Below are 20,763 nucleotides of genomic sequence, written 5' to 3' on the forward strand. Positions count from 1 at the left end.
ATTTATTTATGGTTACATATACCACATAGAAAATTAACATTTAACTGAAACATGTAATTGTTTCATTCATTTATGACTAAACACTTACAATGTTGACTACAAAACTGTACAGTTTATATTTAGTAACCGATTCTAACAGCTTAGTGCAATTGTAACATTTTATAAACAAAATAATTTGTGCCTTTTTTTAAATAAAGTGCATTAAATGACTATCTTGTATACAACAAGAAACTCTGTAGTTGCAATCCAAAGCTTAAGGGAAACTGAGGCAAAGATGTTTCACTTCCTTTTAAAATTACTTCATATACTGGCAAGCTATGGTTCAAACTTCAGCCACAGTTAAATGAAAAAAAATAACCATCCTAAATTAGTATAAGAAATAACCACAGGCTTTTATGTACTAAACCAGTAATTGGTTCTCATATGAAAAGCACAACATGCAGAATTTAAATCACTGGTTTAAAGCCATTTGGCTCCTCATGAGATGTGTAGCATAAGAACTACCCCCATGCAGCTGCTTTTGCTAAAGCTTTTAGAATTCAGCATGGAATCACACTGCAGTCAGTAGTATCAGGAGTTTACATGAATTGTACAATGTTTCCTAGGAAAAGTTCTCTCTGAGAATTTCATGAGATGACCATGGTAAACCACCGGTTATTTCAAATTGCATTTGACAATTCAAAAAAAGTAGGGTCTAGTAGCAAGTCTAGAAAATTACAAGTGGTTCTACTAGGCCACGGTATTCCAGATTTCATGGCCTAAAGTTAAATGCAAAGTTTTATAGCTTTATTTCAGAGACACAGTTATAACATTTTATTCTATGAAATGTCTTTTCTTTTTTTTTTTTTTTTTTTTTTTTTTTTGGTAAACACTTTTACAATCAACTTTTGTAGGTTTTAGTGAGACAGTAAAGCTGAGACCAAACAAAAGACAACATGACTGTAGATTTTAGCCCCAAAGAGTAAAAAGATGTAGACATGCAAAATGGATAGAGGTTCAATATGGCTGTTTTTTGAAATAATGACAAAAATAAGAATGCCCATTTCCTTTGATGGGCTCCATCTGAGGCCCAACAGAAAAGTCTGTATTCTTCTCCTGCTCCATACATACACGGGACTGCTATCCGCCTCAACAGAAAATGTATCTGAGCACAGGCAAGTAACCCTAGAGACTGCCCAAGTATTTTGCTGTAAATTGCCTAGATTGCATATACCTGCCTCTTCAGCTGCAATACCCATTCCACACTTTTGGCACAAATCACACATACTGTTTCCACATTCTGGAAAACCGCATTTTCCTCCTATACATTTTAACCTGTGGGACCAGCCCTGAGTTCAGAAGCAGACTACTGTATGTTCAGCAGCTCTGCTCTGGCACAGCTGCCATGTGAAAAGCTGCACGCTGGAGCATGCTAAGTTACTCTCCTCCTCAGCTAAGAGTCTCTGTTTACATTGAAAGGGAAATACAAAAGAAAGGAGCTGAAATTTGGTTGGAACGTGATTGAAGAAGGCTCACTTTTTTCTATCTTGTCCTCAGAAAGCTCTCTGCTGAGAGCAGAGCACCCTTCCAAACCCAGCGTGCTTTGACCCTGCAATCAACACTGTAGAAAAGCCTCACCTCTGTGCTATTTTCTCATGAGCCCTTTGGAGCAGAGGCACCACAAGGTGGTCGGAGTGTTGCTCATATATTGAGGGAGTACATTGCCAGAGGGCAACCAAGGAGCAGCAAAACAAAACCCCATGGACAGGGCACAACTCCCTGTGCTCCATGGGTACACAACAGTACATCCCTTTCAGGAGGTGGTTATCTCAGTTTTCAAAGGGCCAGGCCATGCTGCTTTCCTTTGCATATTATGAAATATCTCTTCCCCAAAAGCAGTAGAAGCTGAATTCCTGATTATTTTGATGGGGTTTACCTTAGCAAACACTGAAGTAAAAGGAAAATTCTGTGGGGACCATAAGTAATCAATGCGTTAAAAGCTCCATAACTTGGCCCTAAATCTTAAAGGTCCTAGTCCCTTTTCCTAGAATTCCCCTGAAGCATATGTGTATTTCATGTACCCTTTAAAAATAAATGTGTAAGATTTTTTAGATATTTTAATATTCCCCAGGTTAGCATCAGCCAGTGCAAAAGGTGCACCTGTGTCATATGACTGTGTGGACAGCTCTTCAGACTCACGATCTGTGCAGTCCTGTTACAAAATCACCTGAGAGAGAGAGAGAGACAGAGTGAGAGAATAGGGAACAGTGTGTGCAGGAACATGTAACTGTTACATAGGCTCACACTAGTGATAAATATGTTGCTTGTATTCTGTCCCATATGTGGCCATATAACACATTCCTTTAATCCCAAAGCTGGCAGTGGGATTTGTCCAAATTAAAGACATGAGAATTCACCTCCCTTCCAAAACCTCTGGATTGTCTTTGTTGAAATATTAATTACTTATCACTGAATCTTTCAGTGTTTGCAACCTTCATACAAGTTCGGCAATGCTTTTCTTTAATCATATGAAACTGCCTCAGCAAAGAGGTTACACTTTGACCATGACAACGCTGAAGATAGAGAGCATGGTATCTAGCATATCATACATATAAAAAGTAAACTAAATAATCATAACAATTAGGTACATGTATTATATTTAAGTATTTAATTTTGCTATTTACGTATAATAGTTCATAATAATGAACTTAATGGCATAGCAAATAAGAAACTGTTTCTCCACTGAGCATGTAATAGAACTATACTTCAGTTCTTTAAGTTAAACCTGCACATGGGTATTTCCTTTTAAGAATTAGTTTATGCTTTTTAAAAAACAAATTTATTTTGTTGGCATCTATTCCTTAAAAGTGGAAGGCCCCTCCATTTTCTAAGGTAAATCCTTGTAGGATGCAGCTTTCAGCATGTGCAGCTAGTATTGACTTGCTTTTTCCTTGAGAAACCAAGACTAGCCCTGTGCTTAGATATTATGGTAGATCATATGGTTGGGATCAAAGGGTTGAGGAAAAAGACTACCACCAGTGTAAAGAAAATGGTAGCAGTTCACTTGCTTCCCCCTGCCATCTCACAAATTTCCAGTGTAAAGCAAAGGCTCACCACAGTTGTTCAACGAAAAAGTGCCGCTGATAGATTTGAAAGGGTTATAACAAACTATTAAAACCTTTGTAAATAAGATTTTACCTAAGAATGTAGCACTGTACTGACGGGAGGCAGGTTCTTGGAATCATAGAATCATTTAGGTTGGAAAAGACCTTTAAGATCAGAGTCCAACCATAAACCAGTGTTTGTCTTGAAACAAAAAGGACTGTGCCAAACATCCTACTACCGGGGAGAAAAAAAGATTAAAAAAAAAAAAAAAAGGAAAGGAAAAAAAAACCCACAACCCTGTAATTGTATAGGCATCAGCTGAATTACTCTATACCAGTAATTTAATGAAGCCCCTAAACATGCAGTGAATGTCCATAAGTACAATGCTTTTTAGAAAGGTCTGTTTTACTTAGATATCAGTTAAATCAGTCAGTTCACTAGTTCTGGGACATAAGCCCTGAGAGGAGGAAACCCATAACACTGTCTTGTCCAGTTAAACATCTAGCATGTCAGCAAGTTTGTAAAAATTGCCTTGGCATACATAGACTCCAAAACAAAAGGTTTGGGGAGGTGAGGACAATTTCCTTAAAAGCCAGTTCAAGGAGTTTGGGATGGCAAGTTTAACTGACCTTTGTTTTAAAATGAATCTTCCTCTCTCAACCCATTTGCAAAGAACCTCCACTGGAAAATCTCCTTTTATTCTCTCAATTACTCTGAGTTAGTTGGCATCACAGCAGTGATGCACTATTTAACTGCAATATGGTTTCATCTCACCTCCCTTCCGATTTGTTTTTTTTCCTTCTCTTCTAGAAGAAATTTGTGTAATGGTGAAATATGCAACTGCTTCCTCTTGTCTGGCTTACAAGATTACAATAATTTTGTGAATAAACTGCAGCATGGACTTTTTTTGGGTTTTAGTGCAAAGGTATATTGTTTTCAAAAAACAGTTACTGCAAAGTTACAGACTCAGCTGGTCCTCAGAAAAAACAGAAATACATAATGACTTACTGTAAAATAATCTGCTGTTGGTTCTATTTTCAGTATTTTTCCACAAAAAACCTCTTCTGATTTCAAGTGGAACCATGTAAGACTGTGCTAACAAGTAATACTCTGAATAAAACATATGAGGTCATATTTTCAAGGAAGCAGGACCTCACTTCTGTGCATATTTCCTCCTCTCTTTTCTCTGGACACCATTCAACAGGAACAGCAATACTGTCAGCCTCAGGGACACAGGACTGCTGCACTACACCCCAGAACAACAGGAGCCACAGGGCTCCTCTCAGCTGCTCTGTGCACATCGGGTAAGGTTCAAAATGGGCAGCTCAAAATAACCTTCTCACAGGGGATGCATATATTCAAGCATCATTCCCATCCAAGGTCAGGCACTGAGTGTACCTGGCTGATTCACCAAACCATAAAGACTTCCATTCTCATCTTTCATCATCTACCTAATATGAAAGCAGATATTCTTGCAGTTGATCCAGATTTCTGATCCATTAAAATTGCATATTCTTGATCTGAAGAAGCCAGGAGCACACCCAGTTTTATGGAGTAATTTCCTTTTTTACTGGAAAAATATTTCCGGAAACGAGACCTTTCAAGTTTACTGTGAATCCAACCATTTTTTTACTGACAGATGTGAGAGATTCACACACCTAATGTATCTTTTCTGTACTACTACTTATCCATGACATATAAATCATGACCCTTCCTTTTAGTCCCCCTCTCTATAAGCAGAATTTGAGATATCTTAGTTTTTCTCCATTGCACATCTCTGGACTACCACCAAGCCAAACTAAACGTGGCACTGAGAAACTAAACCACCACTTTATATAATGGCATTCAAAAAACAGAACAAAAAAGTCAGGAAATTGAAATATTACTTAAAATTGTGTTTCCCAATTATAGTAATGCACTGTTATCTGCACTTGTTTTGGGGTTGGTTTTTTTTTTGGTTAAGCACTGATTTTCACATGCTTTTGAGTAGCCTTGCCACCTAATGCCAAGTTACAGGGCTTTTTGCTAACACGCAATACAGTAAGCGTGCAATACACTAAGCATAGGAAAAATTTGTTTTTCTAAGTTTTCCACTTAAGTTATCAGTTTTCACAAAGTGTCTCCTACAGTATTATTAAAAAGATGTTGATCTATCAATCAACAATTCTGACTGAAAAGAGCTATTTGCTCCTTTTAGTAAATATGTAAAGACTGATAAGATTATTTACTGCATTGAATGTATGTACTGGAGCAACTTCTTGCTCTAGAATTGGCTGCTCCCAAAGGCAGCCAAGTAAAACCTTAAAATTTTTCTCAGACCTTCTCCCAAAGAAATGTGATGAATCTACATGTAGGTAACATAATCCTTAATTACTTCATTCATAAATCTAGCTGCATTCTTGATCCCTCTCAAAAAGTACACCACCACAACACCCTTTCCTGAATAGTTAGCAAGTAGCACTTTAAAAGATTCTTGATTTCTGACAACATAGGATCCATATCCAGTGAGAGTCTATCTGGTATTGTCTTACAGCAGTACAATTTAAAGTAATGCTATTCCTATACACCTAGGACTTGATCTGTGTACAGCTAGTGTGCAGGTATATTGTTCTTATTCCCGCTCACTCACAGCAGAGTTGTTACACCAAATTGTTTTGCACTGGCAACCATGCTAGCCCTCTTACTTTAGCTACAAAGCTTAACACTGACTTGTAGGTACTCAGGAATTTCTAGAAAATTGCCAGAGTTGATTGGCATTTCAAGGACCATTTGGTATCTCAGATAAAGTGACAGAATAGCTGGTGTTTTTTTAAGTAGCGACTACTCCATCCAATTCTTATTTTCCTTTATTTATTGTACATATAAAAACCAGACCATGCATACTTTCACTTCATAAAAGTCAGGGTCAAGACTTTGCAAATATGGTTCTGAATGTTAAAGAACCATCTTTTTTAATATATAATTTTTTTAAGTAATGAGTGTGTGGTTATGTTTCAGGGACTTGATTTGTAGTGATGCTATTTAATCCCAACTTCCAGTCACTCTGCAGGTTGCTCATCACTTTTAAGAAATGAATCCACAAGTACCTTATTTTTAAAAGCTAAACAATCCCTAAGAAAATGAGGCAACAGAAAAATAACCCTTTTGGAACAGAACAGCTGCTAGTCTAAGTCAAAGTTCACTGCTGTCCATGGAGGAATTTTAGTGACTCCAAGATGCCTCAAAGCTGGCCCCTGAACACAGAGGACGGATGCAGCTGCTTAGGTTACTAAGTGTCCACGGTAGGAAGATATAGCAGCAATAGCAGGCCTTTCAGCTTGCTTCCAAATACCCTTGGTATTGGTGAGGGTCTTCTTCTATGACACCATAATCTTGCTCTTTTAAAGGCAAAGCTGCCTTCAGAATGGGTTATCACCATTTATCATATCCATCTTGATGGGCATGACAAATTTGGATTTTCTCAGTTTTTGTTTGGTGAAGAGTATTCTCAGTATTAAGCTACAACTGAAAATCCGGAACGCAACAAATACATCCATAGAATGCTGCACAACTAAATGCCAAACAATGAAAGAATAAAAATCTCCACTGCAGTACCTAATTCCCTCTTGCAAATAACATGAATTCAGGATCCAAGAACTAAGGTAGAAGATTATTGCTCAGTAATCCCATTCAGGAACTCAATAATTTTAACACAAACCAACCAGAAATAGTGTCCCACATCGGTCCAATAGCAACTACTTAACAAGGGAAGACTTCTGCTTACTTTAAGTCCTTATGCAAGTTACTATTTTTTGTCCAAAAAATATATTGCATCCTCTCTGTTGCTCTAAGTTTACTCAGCAGTTTATGGTACCCGCAACATGGAGGACTTTATTGCTCTTGTGCTAAATACATATTTCTTCTTATTGCTGAAATCTTATTGTTAGGAGAAATGGTAAAAAATAATAATTAAAAAAATAATTAAAATTCTCTCTCAAGCTTTGAGGATGAATATATGAAAAAGATGACTACAGTATATTTTTCCCATCAAGATACAACCTGTTACTAACTTTGGTTCAAGCATGTTAATAAATAAAAATTAACTGCAATTCTTTAAACTAAATTACGCATTCTTTTGCCATTACAATGGAGATATGAAAGATACTTCACTGTACATAGAGCTGTGAATCTAACAGCCCTAGTCTTACACACAGGTGTTGTTTGATGAGACAACAAAAAGACAGAATCCTGCAAGCTGGCTGGATTTCTGCCAGTCTCAGAGGTATCTTGGATGGATACTGGCACCTCATCATGCAGAACCAGGACCTACACTGTAATTCTGAGGTGACAACAGAGAATTGCTTAATTCTGCAGGGTCTGAGAAGTGGCTGTCTGTCAAGCATTTGTTTTGTGCAAGTGAGGTAGGTAGCTTTGTACCCACAGCTCTGCCCCTGCTCCCAAGAACTCACGGGGGTGTAATATAGCATCTGCCCAGTACTGCAAACCATATTAGAAGTTTTGCCTGACAGCTGTGGGCAAACCTGTGTCACTGACCTCCACAAGGGTCTTCTGGCCTATGATGCAGAGTCTCAGTTTAAGAACATACTTTTGGAAGAGACAACATCCTCACTAGAAGTCACAGCAGTAGCTTGGGAGGCATAATCACGTTTGTCATCTGTTTGTGGTGAAAGGTAACCATGCATTACTCCTGAAACAAGGGCAAATCACATCCCTACGAGCTAGCTTTGTGGGACTTCTATAATTAATCCTTCTTTCCTCTGTTTGACTCACACTGCTCCTCAGGAGAGAAGCTTCCAATTACAAATCTCTCTGCTCTGTCACAAGGAAAAGGTCAGCTCTCCCAGCACTCTGGAGAGCCTCTGTGGATTTGAGCAGCCTGTAGAGCAAGGAAGATGACAAGGACGATAGGTAAACCAGCATGAGCAGAGGGGATGACACTATCTCCCCCTATATAATTTTTTCTCTGGCTTCCTGCCCACCCAGGTGTTGTGGAGAGAAAGACACTAGTGCCTGTGAGGTTATCCAAGAGGTTGAGAACAGGACTGCTTAAGCAAAACAGGAGTTGCCCTCTGGACTCAATTTTGGACACAGTTGTAGCTGCTTGTCTTCATCACACCTTTTAGCAATTCGATACAGAAGAATAAATGGGGGAGAAAAGGGGGTAGGTGTGGTGTAAACTCTGCATGACTAACTTATCTTTTGCTCTTAAAAGTGCCATTCTACAGTATTCAGCCTCTCTACATTATTCAGCTGATGACTTTTACTGGCATTTCTTCTCAATGCTTTGCATACTTGCAAAATTGCACATATACATATAGCATGGATATTTATGAAGTGATTATTTCTTATACAATAATTCATAATAAAATGCAATGACTAGAGTTTTGTTAGCATTCAGAAGTAGATAAAGAACACCAATATCCTATACTGAGCAGGGGTCACAGTCTAACTGTGCTGAGCATCTGTAAATTGCAGTGAAGCCAAGGGAGCTGCAAGTTCACAGCTCTACTGGACCATGCCATGCAATTATTAAACTAATCAGATTACAAAGCATGAGCCAAATATCATGAAGGTTGAACCAATAATGGAATTTTAGCCCAGCATTGCAACTAAAATCAATTATTGCTCATAAAATTTTCTACAGAGCCTTGTTTACATACAACTCATTCACATTTGAGATCCAGCTTTGTGTATAGCATACGATTCTTAATGTCACAGAAACTTTGCCACAAAAAGCTACAGTCATCCAAATGTCCATGTGAAAAGGACAGATTCCATTTGGAAAAATTCAGACCAGCAACACAGTTGTCTCTACTATCTATACTATACAGGCATATTTTTTTCATTGAACTGTAAATATTGCTAGTTTTACACTTGAGTTTGTTGGGGGTTTTTAAACTGTAATGGAAGATACTGAAGCAACAATACAGTATGCTGACTTTGACATTCAAGAGAACATAACCTCCTACTGACGCCAGGGCATTAACACATTGAGCTCCCATCAACACTAATGGAAGTGGTACTATAAACTCCCATGCACTGACATTGGGGTACACCTTAAGTTTCATGACAACATCTGCCAGGAAGATTTTCTCTCTGACAATCAAGCCTTCAAATTAAAAAACAATGTTTTATTTCTAGTGCATTCTAATGTGGCTTCAGCAAAGGTTAGAAGCAGTTTGAAATTTAACCATTCATGAGAGGAAGCTCTGCTTTTCAGACCAGAACTATCACCCTATAATGAACTGACATGTGTACAGTGTGAAGAATCACAATCTGTAATGGATGAAACTGACAGAAAAGAAAATATTGTTTCATGTTGCAGCCCTGGTTGCATAAAATTATGAACCAGATATGCTCTGAGATTTTATAAATGTCAGTATTTTAAATTATATCACAGAACGCTGAAAGCAAGTGGTAATAGTTTTGACTTGGTAACAAACTTAAGGGAAACCATTTCACATAGATGCTAAAAACATTTTGCAAGCAATTTGTATGTTACTTTATTAGATATTTTCTTGTGCACTTCTGAAAAGATAAACTTGGCTGAGAAAGTTAGTGTTGTATCTATTACAAATGCATAGCCAAAAGAGGCCACATTGTTTCATCAGTTTCGAAGATCCCCCCTGAATTCCTTTTAAAATTAATAGTATAATGAGCTCTGATGTCCCATATCTAAGTGAAAACATATGGCTGACTTTTCAAAAGGAAGGCAAAGCTTATCTTCTATTTTAACATCCAGCCAGAACTCAGGAGAGAACAGGTAACCCTTTAAAACAATTATCAAGCTAATTCATACCGAGATGTGAAATAAAACGCTATACAAGTACTTCCTCACTTAGAGCAAATTTGGTGCACTGAGATTATTACAATAAATACCATATAAATCAGTACAATTGGCCATTATTTTGAAGAGTATTCTGATGATATACAAATGGGGTAACAGGACTTGGGTTTTCTTTTCTTTTTTCTTCTTTTTTTTTCTTTTCTGGTTTTAAAAAGAATTAAAGAGGGAAAAAATATCCTGACAACAGACTGTAACATGCAGTATGACTAAACTCAAAATCACATAAACAATTTCAAAGGAGGTATGCTGTTTCCATTTGATTTTAATTTGAAAACTTAATGTAAAATCATGGCAAACATGGCAAAGTCTGGGTAATGTAACAAAAGGCCCTGAGCAACACCATAAATCTGTAAGAACACTGATTATTTTGATTTTGGAAATCTCCCTTAAACCGCTTGATTCATTTTTGTCACTGGGGTTTTGTGTTTATAAAAAGGTCAGTGCATCCTGTGGTTTTTATATGAACCCATCACACACCATTTAATGAATGCATCTAAACCAAAGACAGCATCGCAAGAATGTCTGGAAAGTAACATGTTAAGGAGCGTCCTCCTAGCTGCCAATCAGACATCACTGGGTGATCTTGCTCTCTGAGACAGGTTAGAAGGAATACAGCCACAACAGATGAGCCAAAGTGCTTTCTGTATCTCCTGGTTTCTAAAAGCATATATTACAGGATTGATGATGGAATTGTAGGTAGCTGGCAGGAGCGTGGCATAGGTGTATATAGAAGGATAGGTGTAATCTGCTATTAAAGAATAGAGCGTAAAAGGCATCCAACAAGCAGCAAAAGTCCCCAAAATAATGGCCAAAGTAGACACGCCTTTTCGGGTGGTCACATAGTGGGAAGTGGCCAGGAAATGGTGTTGCAAGGCAATCTGATGGGCATGGCGCATCACGATTTTACAGATCTGAATGTAGAGCTGCAGCATGAGGGCAAACATAAGCAAGAAAGAGACCGAAAGGACAGCTGCATTATTTTTAGTGAGTGGTCTGATAACACTGCAGGTGGATTCATCTCTGAGGCAGTTCCAGCCCATTACAGGCAGCAGTCCAATACAGATAGATGCTCCCCAGAGCAATATAAGCATGGCATAGGTAAAAGTGACAGTCCTCTCTGAATTGTAAGTCAAAGCATAATACAAGGAGAGGTAACGATCAACAGTAATAGCCAGCAAGCTGCCAACAGATGCTGAAAAAGAGGCAACAATCAGTCCAATCGTAACCAGTTTCGTAGCTTCTGATTGCAGAAGGTATGCAAAAACGAAATTGATGATCAATCCAATGCCCGCTAAGAGATCTGCCAGCGCCAGGCTGCCTATCAGGAGGAACATGGGGGCACGAAGACTGGGATTATGGAAAATAATAAGAACCACAATGGCATTTTCACAGGAGATAAGGGTCCCTGAAGTACACAAGACAATGTCCCAGGGGTTTACCAAAAGCTCTGGCTCTGGGTCTACGACAGGAACCAGGGAGGAGCCTGTGGCTGAGGCATTCTCTGTAGAGCTGGCTTCTACATGATCCTGAGGCAGCCAGCTCAAATTAACCTTCAGATCTTCATTCATTTTAACCCCTGTCTTCTTCAACGGAAAGACATTTTTTTTAATGTTCAGACACAGCACTGGATGCAGCACCCCCAGAGCATGCAACGCCCTAGACGGCAACTCCAATCTAACGTGCAGACAGGCACTTGTTACATAAATGTGACAATAGGGGAAAAAAAAAGAAGAAAAAAAAAATAACAGAGGGGAAAAACATATTTAAAACTGCCCGAGATTATCTGTCAAGGGGCCGGCACATGGAGGCTGGGTGATCTTAACGGTAATTCCCCTCACCTGCATAGGGAAGAAGGCACGGGGGGAAGCCCACAGCACAGCCACCCCCCCCGCCACCCCCCGCCAAGCGCTGCCATTTGGGGTGGGGGCCGGCTGCAGGGCGGTGGAAACCCCCTTATTCAGCAACCGCGATTTCAAATTGGGGTTATTTCTGGTCATGGCGGGAGCGGCCAAGGCAGGGGGGGCGGAGGGGGACATCCTTCACCGACCCCCTGTGAGGAAACCCCGCCCGGGCTGGGGCTGAGGGAGGGGGGGGGTTGGGGTTGGGGAATATTCTCTGCGAATTTACAAACTCGACGCGCACACCCCCACACGTCCCCACCGCCGCCGCCGCCACACGCCCCACGCACCCCCGGCGACTGTCACCTGGGTTTTCCCCGGCGGGTCGGAGGAAGGAAGGAGGAGGAGGAGGAGGAGAAGGAACAGAGGGGCCGCCGCGGTCCCTTCAAGGCGGCAGCGGGACCGGCCGCCCTCACGGCGCGGCGCGGGGCCGTAGGGCGCAGCGCAGGTGCGCGCCCCCTGCGCGCGCGCGCAGGGTGTGTGTGTGTGTGGGGGGGGGGGGATGCAGGGGGGGGGGGGAGTTCGCCTCGTGCGCGCGCGCCTGCGCAAGTCCCTCCCCCGCGCGCGAGCGCCCCTGAGGTACCGCCGCGGCCGCCCTGAGGCGATCGTTCCCCTCAGCCCACCCGGGCCTCTCCCCGCGGGGTGGGCGGGGGAAGGGACCGGCCGCCCGTGGGTTTGAGGTGCTGAAGGGGGTGATGGGGGTTTGGGGAGGGTTTGGGCGACGAGGGTGTTGGTACGAGTGTAAGTTAAAGCCCTCCCTTCAGCCCTGCGTTCCTGACTCTTATTTCTAATTTGTGGCAGCTGAATGTTGACAGCAGCTGTGCACCTTGGTGAGGGGGTGGTCGCAGAGTAAAAGCCATGAAATAAAGCGATGCTGTGCCCACCAAGCCCCTTGCTGGTCTTCCAGTCATCAGCTGGCCTTTCGCTTGCAGCAGGGGCTCCTAAAAATGATTTGAGTAAAAATTACCAGTACTATGAGATCGAGCGGTGAGTTCTCAGAGATGTTGTGGGGTGTCCATCGCTGGAGATACTCAAAACACGCAGTCCTGAGTGACCTACTCTAACCATACTTCGAACAGCAGGGCTGGACCAGACCATCTCCAGAGGCGCTTTAAAGCCTCAACCATTCTGTGATTCTGTGGTTATAATTCATAATAACCATATGAAAATGAAAATATAGTATAAAATGTTTAAGGGAACAATGCACAGTATCAGATCTAGAGCAGGTAGCATCTGACAGCGTGCAGAGAGCCTGCTGGAGAAGCCTGGGCATGGGGATGCCTGCCATCTTCAGAGGGTGACATTAGGGACATGTGGCCAGACTTGCAAAGCTCTTACATATTGGATAGTGCAGGCAGGCCAGTGGGACTTCTAGTGAGTTAGAAACTGAACTTGTATAGAAGTCGTTGGGTCAGACGAATTACACCAAACAGCATTAGACACCAGACGTAGGTGTTTGTATGCAGAAGATGGTTCCCCAAGGTCCCCTATACTGTCAGTGGAGAGAAATGTGTCCTCCAGGACATGTCAGAATAGTGGGATGAGCTGGTCTTTAGAAGAGCCTGGGCAATTTTAAGAAAACTTGCTTTGGCGTCATTTACACTGCTATATACCTAAAGCACTGTGGAAAATCTGACCCTGGCAGATGTCTGGAATCTACAGGGAAGATTTCCTTCTCCATTGTGGAGTAATGCTCTCAACAAGCCTGTGTGGTGCCATCCTTCGTTGAGGTCTAGCTCAGCCATTGTGCTAAGCCTTGTGAAACTTTGCTGGATGCTTCAGGATAATTCATTCATATCTCTGGTGAACCTCCTGCTTTATAACAAGGATTAAAAATGGTTATCACCTTGCTGTTGGTCACTGCCTTCCTGATTTATCTACTGATTTCTTATGTGACAGTGTAACAAATACTTCCATGTGATCTAGACTATGTTTGGTGTGTTTCAGCATCTCTCACTCTTACATTTAGAACAGTTGCTTTAAAAAATACAACAGCTTTTCTTCATCCTGTTTTAGTATTTGTTTCACAAATAGGAAAAACCAGCATTTCAATTAAATATTTCAATTTAGGACTTTGGAGAGCTGTGTTTATTCACTTAGTTAATTTGTGAATGATTTCCATTCCAATTACAACACATTATAAACAAGCTAATGTTTGTATCCTGTATTGCCAGTTTGTCGCTTTTTAGTGAGATAGTGGACTGTCATCATTAGGGCAGATGGCATTGGCATGGATTTCAGCCTGTAGCAATACAGAACGATTGTAATTTAGAGGAAGATCTCCTTTTAGGCACTGTGAAGATTAACAGATGCAAAAATCAGTGATGGGTTGTAGTTAAAGAGCTCTTGCACCGCTGTCTTGCTACTGATTTCTGTCTCTCTCTTGTGAGCATGCTGATTGATACAGATGTTTGCTGGCCCTCAAGCTGGCACAGAACAGCCTGGTGCTGGAACAGGAAGCAGAGGTCTGGCTGTGCTGGCTTTGGACCCGAGCTAGGATCCCTGTCTGATGCTGTGACTGTCATGGTGATGCACAAAGATACTCTGGCCTATCGCAGGTAACACAATATGACTTTTCATAATATTGGCATATGCTGAGGCATCGGCTGTGAAGTCTAGTGCTGTTATCTATCTCAGGGCATAGTTTGAAAGTTACTCATTCTTCAGGCAGTCTGTGGCCTGCAGTGTCCAGGAGGTCTGGATGACTTCAGGCATGTGCACTTCTTCCCTTCAGGTAGCTGTGACTAGCAATACGTGGGGACTGCTCCTCTGGGGCTGTGCCCCAGCCATGTCCTGAGTGGCAAGTCTGCTTCCAGGATCCCGTGTGCCAAGAACGGAAAGCTTGTTCATACAGCTGAGGGGTGCAAAACATCACCTGGCCCAGTGACTTCCTGTTCTGAACAGTAGGAGCATCAAGGCTTTGGGACACATCCTGATTTACCTAGTGAGTAAGTATAGAGCTGTCCACATAAACCAAACAGCCAATTCAAAGAGGAAAAAATGATCCTTAAGTAACACATTAATGTATTTTTCACCTGGGGCCTTACCAGCTAGAAGGCCTTCCTTCAGAAAATCCAGCAGGGCCCATGGCTCCCTTACTCCTTCCTGAGCACCCTCTCTTCTCAATCCCTTTTTATAGGCTCCTAGGCTTTAATCCATGTAACCAAAACCACCCTGAAGTGGCACCTAGTCAAGTGACAGTCCTCACTAAACTCTCACTCAGAGTTATTCTTCCTTTGGATTTTTGTCCATACGTAGTCTCATAGCAACTTAAATAAAAATATTAAGAAAGTTTGTATTCTAGTAACAAGTCTTGCAGGTAGCAATGATTAGCTGTATAAAGGAAGTGTGAAGAACACAAAATATGGCAGCAGCCTGTATGCATTTTGAAAATGGCTTTTTGTTTAAACTATTCTTTAAATATCCATAGTAGTATTAAATATGAATTTTAAATTTCAGAAAAATATTAAAAACTTTGAAAGATGAAATTATTAAGCATAAAATCTGTTGGGAAACAAATATCCAGTAAAGCAGCAAAGTAACATATAGATTGAATTCTATATGAAAATGCATAAAGAATAATTACAGTATTTTTTCTGTTACACTGAGAGAGTTATACACAGTGCTAAAGTACTTAGAGCCCAGTTACCTTGTTCCTGAAATTTTCTCTATAATTTATCTATTGCTGAGCATTAAATATTTTACTTAGCAATAAAAATAGGGTAAATTTCACTATCAAATGTGCATCCATCTTTTCTATGAATGCATCTGCCTAGCTTGCACCTGCCTTTAATCAAGGATTCTCTCCTGCAAAGTGAGAAGTGACTTGAGGTTCTGTAAATGTGTTTGTCACTTCTTTTTAATTCCTTCCTCTTTGCCATTTTTTTTAAGCTTTTTTTCTCCCATTGGTGAACGAAGTGTTGAAGTCTGCACTCATTTTTTTCTGAAATGCTAGGCGAGCTGAAAACAATTAGGAGAGTAACTGAAGTAAGGCTTAGAGAGAGAGTGATCTGAGTTTATTCCGTTACCCGAAATCAGTGCTTTGTCCATTTCTGAAATAAAGGAAGACAATTGTGAATAAAAGAATACTTGCCAATCTGTATCAATTTAATAGAATATAAGTCGTTACACAGACATGATGTTATTACAATCAGAAGATATATTTTGTTCCTCCACAGAGGCAACAGTTTTTGGAAAGGTACTTATATGTTGTTATAACACAAATGCTGATTTTCATCGAAATACTTGTGAGGGGGATTAATACCTGTTTTGCTACAACCTTTTAAAACATTAGCTTCCAACAGAGCCTGTGCCAGACTTTCAGTTATTCAATAACCCACAGGACTCTGGCAAAGCATCGACATGTTACAAAGATGGATGTAATGGTAAATGAAGAGGAAGGCAAGGCACTGAGAAGGGAGCCTTGTGGTCACACAGCTTGTTCGGACAACTTATTTTTTAATACATGCAGCTAAACGTATAACTGTATTTCTAAGAAGAGATGATGTAGTCATACCTACATCATGGGAGACTGAGTACTGGAAAGCATTGACTGTGCACAGGAAGCAGTTGGTTGTATATGAGTTCCCTGTGCAGAGCTGTAACCAAGAAGGTTGCTGTGATATAAGGTGAATCATGAACAGAAACAGGGAAGTAGTATTACTTGTGCACAGGAGTCTGATGAGATCAATATTTGAAAGCTGGATACAGTTCAGGCCAGCATGGTTTTAAAAGGTACCAAAAAATAAGAGACAATGCAGGAAAGAGTCACAGAAATTACGCTGAACACGTGATAAAATGTCAAATGTCTCAGAGTGGAGGATTTCTAGAAGTTACTCTGTTCAGCTAGTCTAAAAGAACATCAAAAGATGACTGGATTACAGAACACTTTCACCAGGGTTTTGCATGGCTCTTGAATCTAACAGAAATAGGTGTACCATCTGGAAGATGGAGTTAGAGAAGTTCAGATTCAAAATTAAGCTCAAACATTTAATAGCAAGATAGTTAAGCACTGGAACAACACATCCAGGGCAAGTAATGATTCCATTTCTTCTTAATACCATTTTAGAAGATGCCCTTATCAAATACAAGCCAGAATAAAATCCTTCAGGTAAAATAACATGATACAGTGATGATCTTAGATGTTTGAAAACAAATCTTTTTCCCTTGGGTGCCAAATTCTCTCAGTAGCCAAGGCTGCTCTGAGGAGTTGTCCTATGCTAGTGAGCTCCTTTCTTTCCTGTTTGATAAATAGATCCATATCCAAGGTTGTCAAAATTGTACTGGGGAGATGTTTCCCTGCATATAAATCTCATGCTTTCTTGGTAGCTACTCTGTCTCTTTCCTGCTTCCTTTCACACAGCGTACTGATTTTTTTTTTTACTTCTTCTGCATATGTTTTTAAGTAACTTTTTTCTCTCTTTTTTTTTTTTTTTTTTTTTTGGATGAATTATCATGGCTGGATTATTCTGGAACCAAGGACAGTGCACTTTGTTTCTGCTTTTGTGCAGCTTTTGGATATTTTTTGATTACATCTACAAAAAGTGCTTTCGTAACAGTCTTAATTTATTAACTAGAAGTAAAGCATGAGATGAATGTGAGAGGCACTGAGCTGCTTTAGGCCACCACAAAGTACTTGAAGTTCTTCAAAAGACCACAGAGGACACTGGCAGTGTGCTCACTTCTCAGAGTTCTTAGAACAGACAAGACAAGCGTAATGAAGAAACGCTAAAAGGTGTATGTTATCCTGGGAAACGTTTGTACTACAAACCATTATCCTGACCATGCTTAAGTGGAAAGGCTGGCTTGCAGCTATATTTGGTTGCTCTGTTTGCCGGCAAAGTAATATCCCACAGTTGAAAATGATTCAAGGGATGTTGATAATTCTAGTTATTTTAAATGACATAATGGGCATCATGGCTTTTAAAAGCATGAGGAATATTTCTGAGAACATTTCTGAAAAGTGTGTTCAGTTATAATAGATGAGACAACCAACCTCTCTGACAGAAGGCCAAGTGACTATATTGCTGTGACATATAAATGATGGTTTAGATGCTCACACTTGCACCTTGGTGGAAATTGTGGTAACAATGCTTAAAGATATGTTATTACATTTGAATGTAGGAACTGGCAACTGTTGCAGGCAATGTTGTCATGGTGTCTTAAGAAACTATGTAACCCCTATGATGATCAGGCTGCAAAAGAAAGAAATGGGACCGACACGCATTTATGACCTGAGCATGGTACCCCTGAAACTGTTGTAAACTCAAAAATGTAATTAAAAAAGTTATCCAAGTGAAATGTATTGCAGTGCATGACATGGGAAATGTCAGCTGTGTGAGGAGGTTGGATAGGTGGGGCTATCCAACAAGATCCACTCCTCATGCAGAAATACTGGCTTTATTGTCTGATGGCTGCTTTGTATTACATGTGATGCTCTGTAAAAGGGGTTTAACTATCAGCTTGGTTGGTGGAATAATCCATCGGATGGAAGAGTTTGACTAGCTTTTTTTGTGTCAAAGAGGAAAATAACTCAGAAGTTCTTCACGGATCCAACATGTCTTTTGCAGAATTATCATATGTATAAAAGTGATGCTCCACTTTAATCCATGTAATCATATGAAAGATTTTTTTCTGGGACAAATCCACTAGAAATAAAAAGTTTGCAGTTCCATCGGATGGAAGATTTTGACTAGCTTTTTTTGTGTCAAAGAGGAAAATAACTCAGAAGTTCTTCACGGATCCAACATGTCTTTTGCAGAATTATCATATGTATAAAAGTGATGCTCCACTTTAATCCATGTAATCATATGAAAGATTTTTTTCTGGGACAAATCCACTAGAAATAAAAAGTTTGCAGTTACACTCTGAACGACAGCACCTTTCTGTATTGCTTATTTGCTAATAACAGTGTCAGAGACTGAGGACTCCAAGTGTGTAATAATGCAAGTACAATTTAGGACAGGTCAGACAAGCTTTATTAACTACAATCATAGTTAATAATGTGGGGAAGTGAGGAGTTGGAAACAATCACTATTAGCTTTTACTTGAAAGGAATGATCTTTTAGTTAGAATAAACTTAGCCAGACCTCTCAAATCTTAATAATTTTACTGTCATACCAGCAATGGATACCATATATGAACATATTAATAGAGTAACAATAGAAGAACTGCTTTTAAGTTTTCTGTCAAGGCATCACAACAAAGACAACTTAAAATCTGCTTTATTTCACCTACTCATTTTGAAAAGAAGGAATGTGTGTGTGTGTGTGTGTGTATGTATCCGTTAGGGACTGTATGTGTGAAGGAAAGAATTCTGCACAGGAGCAGAAACTTTTCAGCCCACTTTATTAAAAAGAAGCTCATTTAGTAATGATATAAAACTGCCCTAGACTGACACATCCAGTCTCCACTCCTTACTTGACTTTCCCAGTTACTTCCTGTCTTGGTCACTGATCACCATCCCACCTATTTTTCTGAGATTATTCTCCAACTAATTCAGACCTCTTTGTCTCCTTGCATTCAGACTCAATCTGGCCTTTAGATTACGATATTACTTTTCTTGACCTCCTGCATGGTGATGGATCTTGCTTAGTCTCTCATCACTGAAGCATGATCCTATCCAAGCTCAACAAATGCAGCCTTCTCCAGCTGGTATCCATCCAGAATGCTGCTTGCAGAGGTCACTTTCCTAGAGCAGTGCTCAGAACGATTTAATCCTTTCTTAACAACCCTCCACTGACTCTGGCCTCTCAAAGTTCAAATATGAGAGACTTATTTTCTCTTCCAAACTACTTCAGGAAATGCTACATTTAGAACTGAGAAAAGTTTGTCACCTCTGATGAGCTTCTGGAGCTCACCTCTGCTACCTATTGACTACACATAGTTTCCAGTGTTCCTTTTGGCACTTGGCGGATGTCTCCCATAAAACTTCTATGTCACCACCTCATTATCCCCTTTCTAATGACTTGTTAATGCTGTTGATTGATTTATTCGACTTGAATAACAATAAGAATTGCTAGATGAAGTCTTACAGAGTTCAGACTTGTTGATCCAAAGATACCTTTAGGTCCTAAATGCTATTAATCTCAAAAGTTTCTGAGTTTTACTTGATCTTTGTGCTGTGAGTGCATTTTTTTCCCTACCTGCCACTTAAGTAGCTGAATATACTTGTTACGTTTAACTTTGGTGTATCATGCTTCCAAAAGTGTTCTTATTTTCTATAAAGCATCAATTTTTAATTAGACTTTTCTGTATTTTTCACAAAATTAATGTGGCACCTAATGAAATAGCCTCTTCAGAATCCTCCTGTTCCTCTGACTGCTTTTACTACCTAACTGTCTAGGCAGCATCTTCACATTTGGCTAGTACAGACCAAATTAGACAGAACTATTATTGATGGTGCTGGACGTTAGACAGCAGAGCATGATCCCAGTGACAAATAATCAAATGCCATCATGTGGGCTTTTAACTTTTTGATTAATTCCAGAACTCTATTTCAAAGGCAAAGGTGCAGTAACAAGGAGAAGCTGTTTCCTACTGACTGATCTTATGTTCATCACTTCCACCCTTCTGTCAAACAAATGGTAGTAGAATAATGTTACTAATGTACTTTTCATTGATGCTTTGACCACAACTCCCTCCTGTTTGAATCCCTAACTTAATTTCCCTTTAAAAATACTATGTATGAAATTTTCTTTTGTCTTGTTTGCCTATTCATAACTGGTGTTTCTGCTGTGCAGTTGTCTTTGTTCTCAACAGTCTATGAGAGGAGAGAACCATGATCAAGCAACAGTTTGTCAAGTTACTGTTTGTCAGTTGAGATGCACTAGCTGCCCACATCCCTGTTCTTAGATGCAGGTGAGAAGGTATGTGACTTAATTTAGCTTATGATCAAAAAGAATTAAAGCATCATCTTGCATCTTTCACGGTCCA

General features: G+C 40.0%; 1 protein-coding gene across 2 annotated transcripts; it reads right to left on the minus strand.

Moving 5' to 3' along the window:
* Nucleotides 1–5,026: 5,026 nt before the first annotated feature.
* On the minus strand, nt 5,027–12,778 carry GPR12 (G protein-coupled receptor 12). Of its 2 annotated transcripts, none has more exons than XM_080376238.1 (2): nt 12,136–12,778; nt 5,027–11,511 (listed from the first exon to the last, which is right to left on the minus strand). In XM_080376238.1, the coding sequence occupies exon 2, from the start codon at nt 11,497–11,499 to the stop codon at nt 10,495–10,497; it is 1,005 nt and encodes a 334-aa protein (XP_080232364.1). In that variant the 5' UTR covers nt 11,500–11,511; nt 12,136–12,778; the 3' UTR covers nt 5,027–10,494. The 2 variants fall into 2 exon arrangements, with proteins under 2 accessions (XP_080232364.1, XP_080232363.1); XM_080376237.1 differs by having other exon boundaries at nt 5,027–11,514.
* Between the last annotated feature and the right edge of the window lie 7,985 nt (nt 12,779–20,763).

This window comes from Falco punctatus (genome assembly GCF_963210335.1).
Source record: "Falco punctatus genome assembly, chromosome: 2".
In the NCBI taxonomy this organism is placed as follows: Eukaryota; Metazoa; Chordata; class Aves; order Falconiformes; family Falconidae; genus Falco; species Falco punctatus.

Coding starts and splice junctions, on each gene's coding strand:
- GPR12 (XM_080376238.1), bottom strand. CDS start 11,499: ATGAATGAAGATCTGAAGGTTAATTTGAGCTGGCTGCCTCAGGATCAT.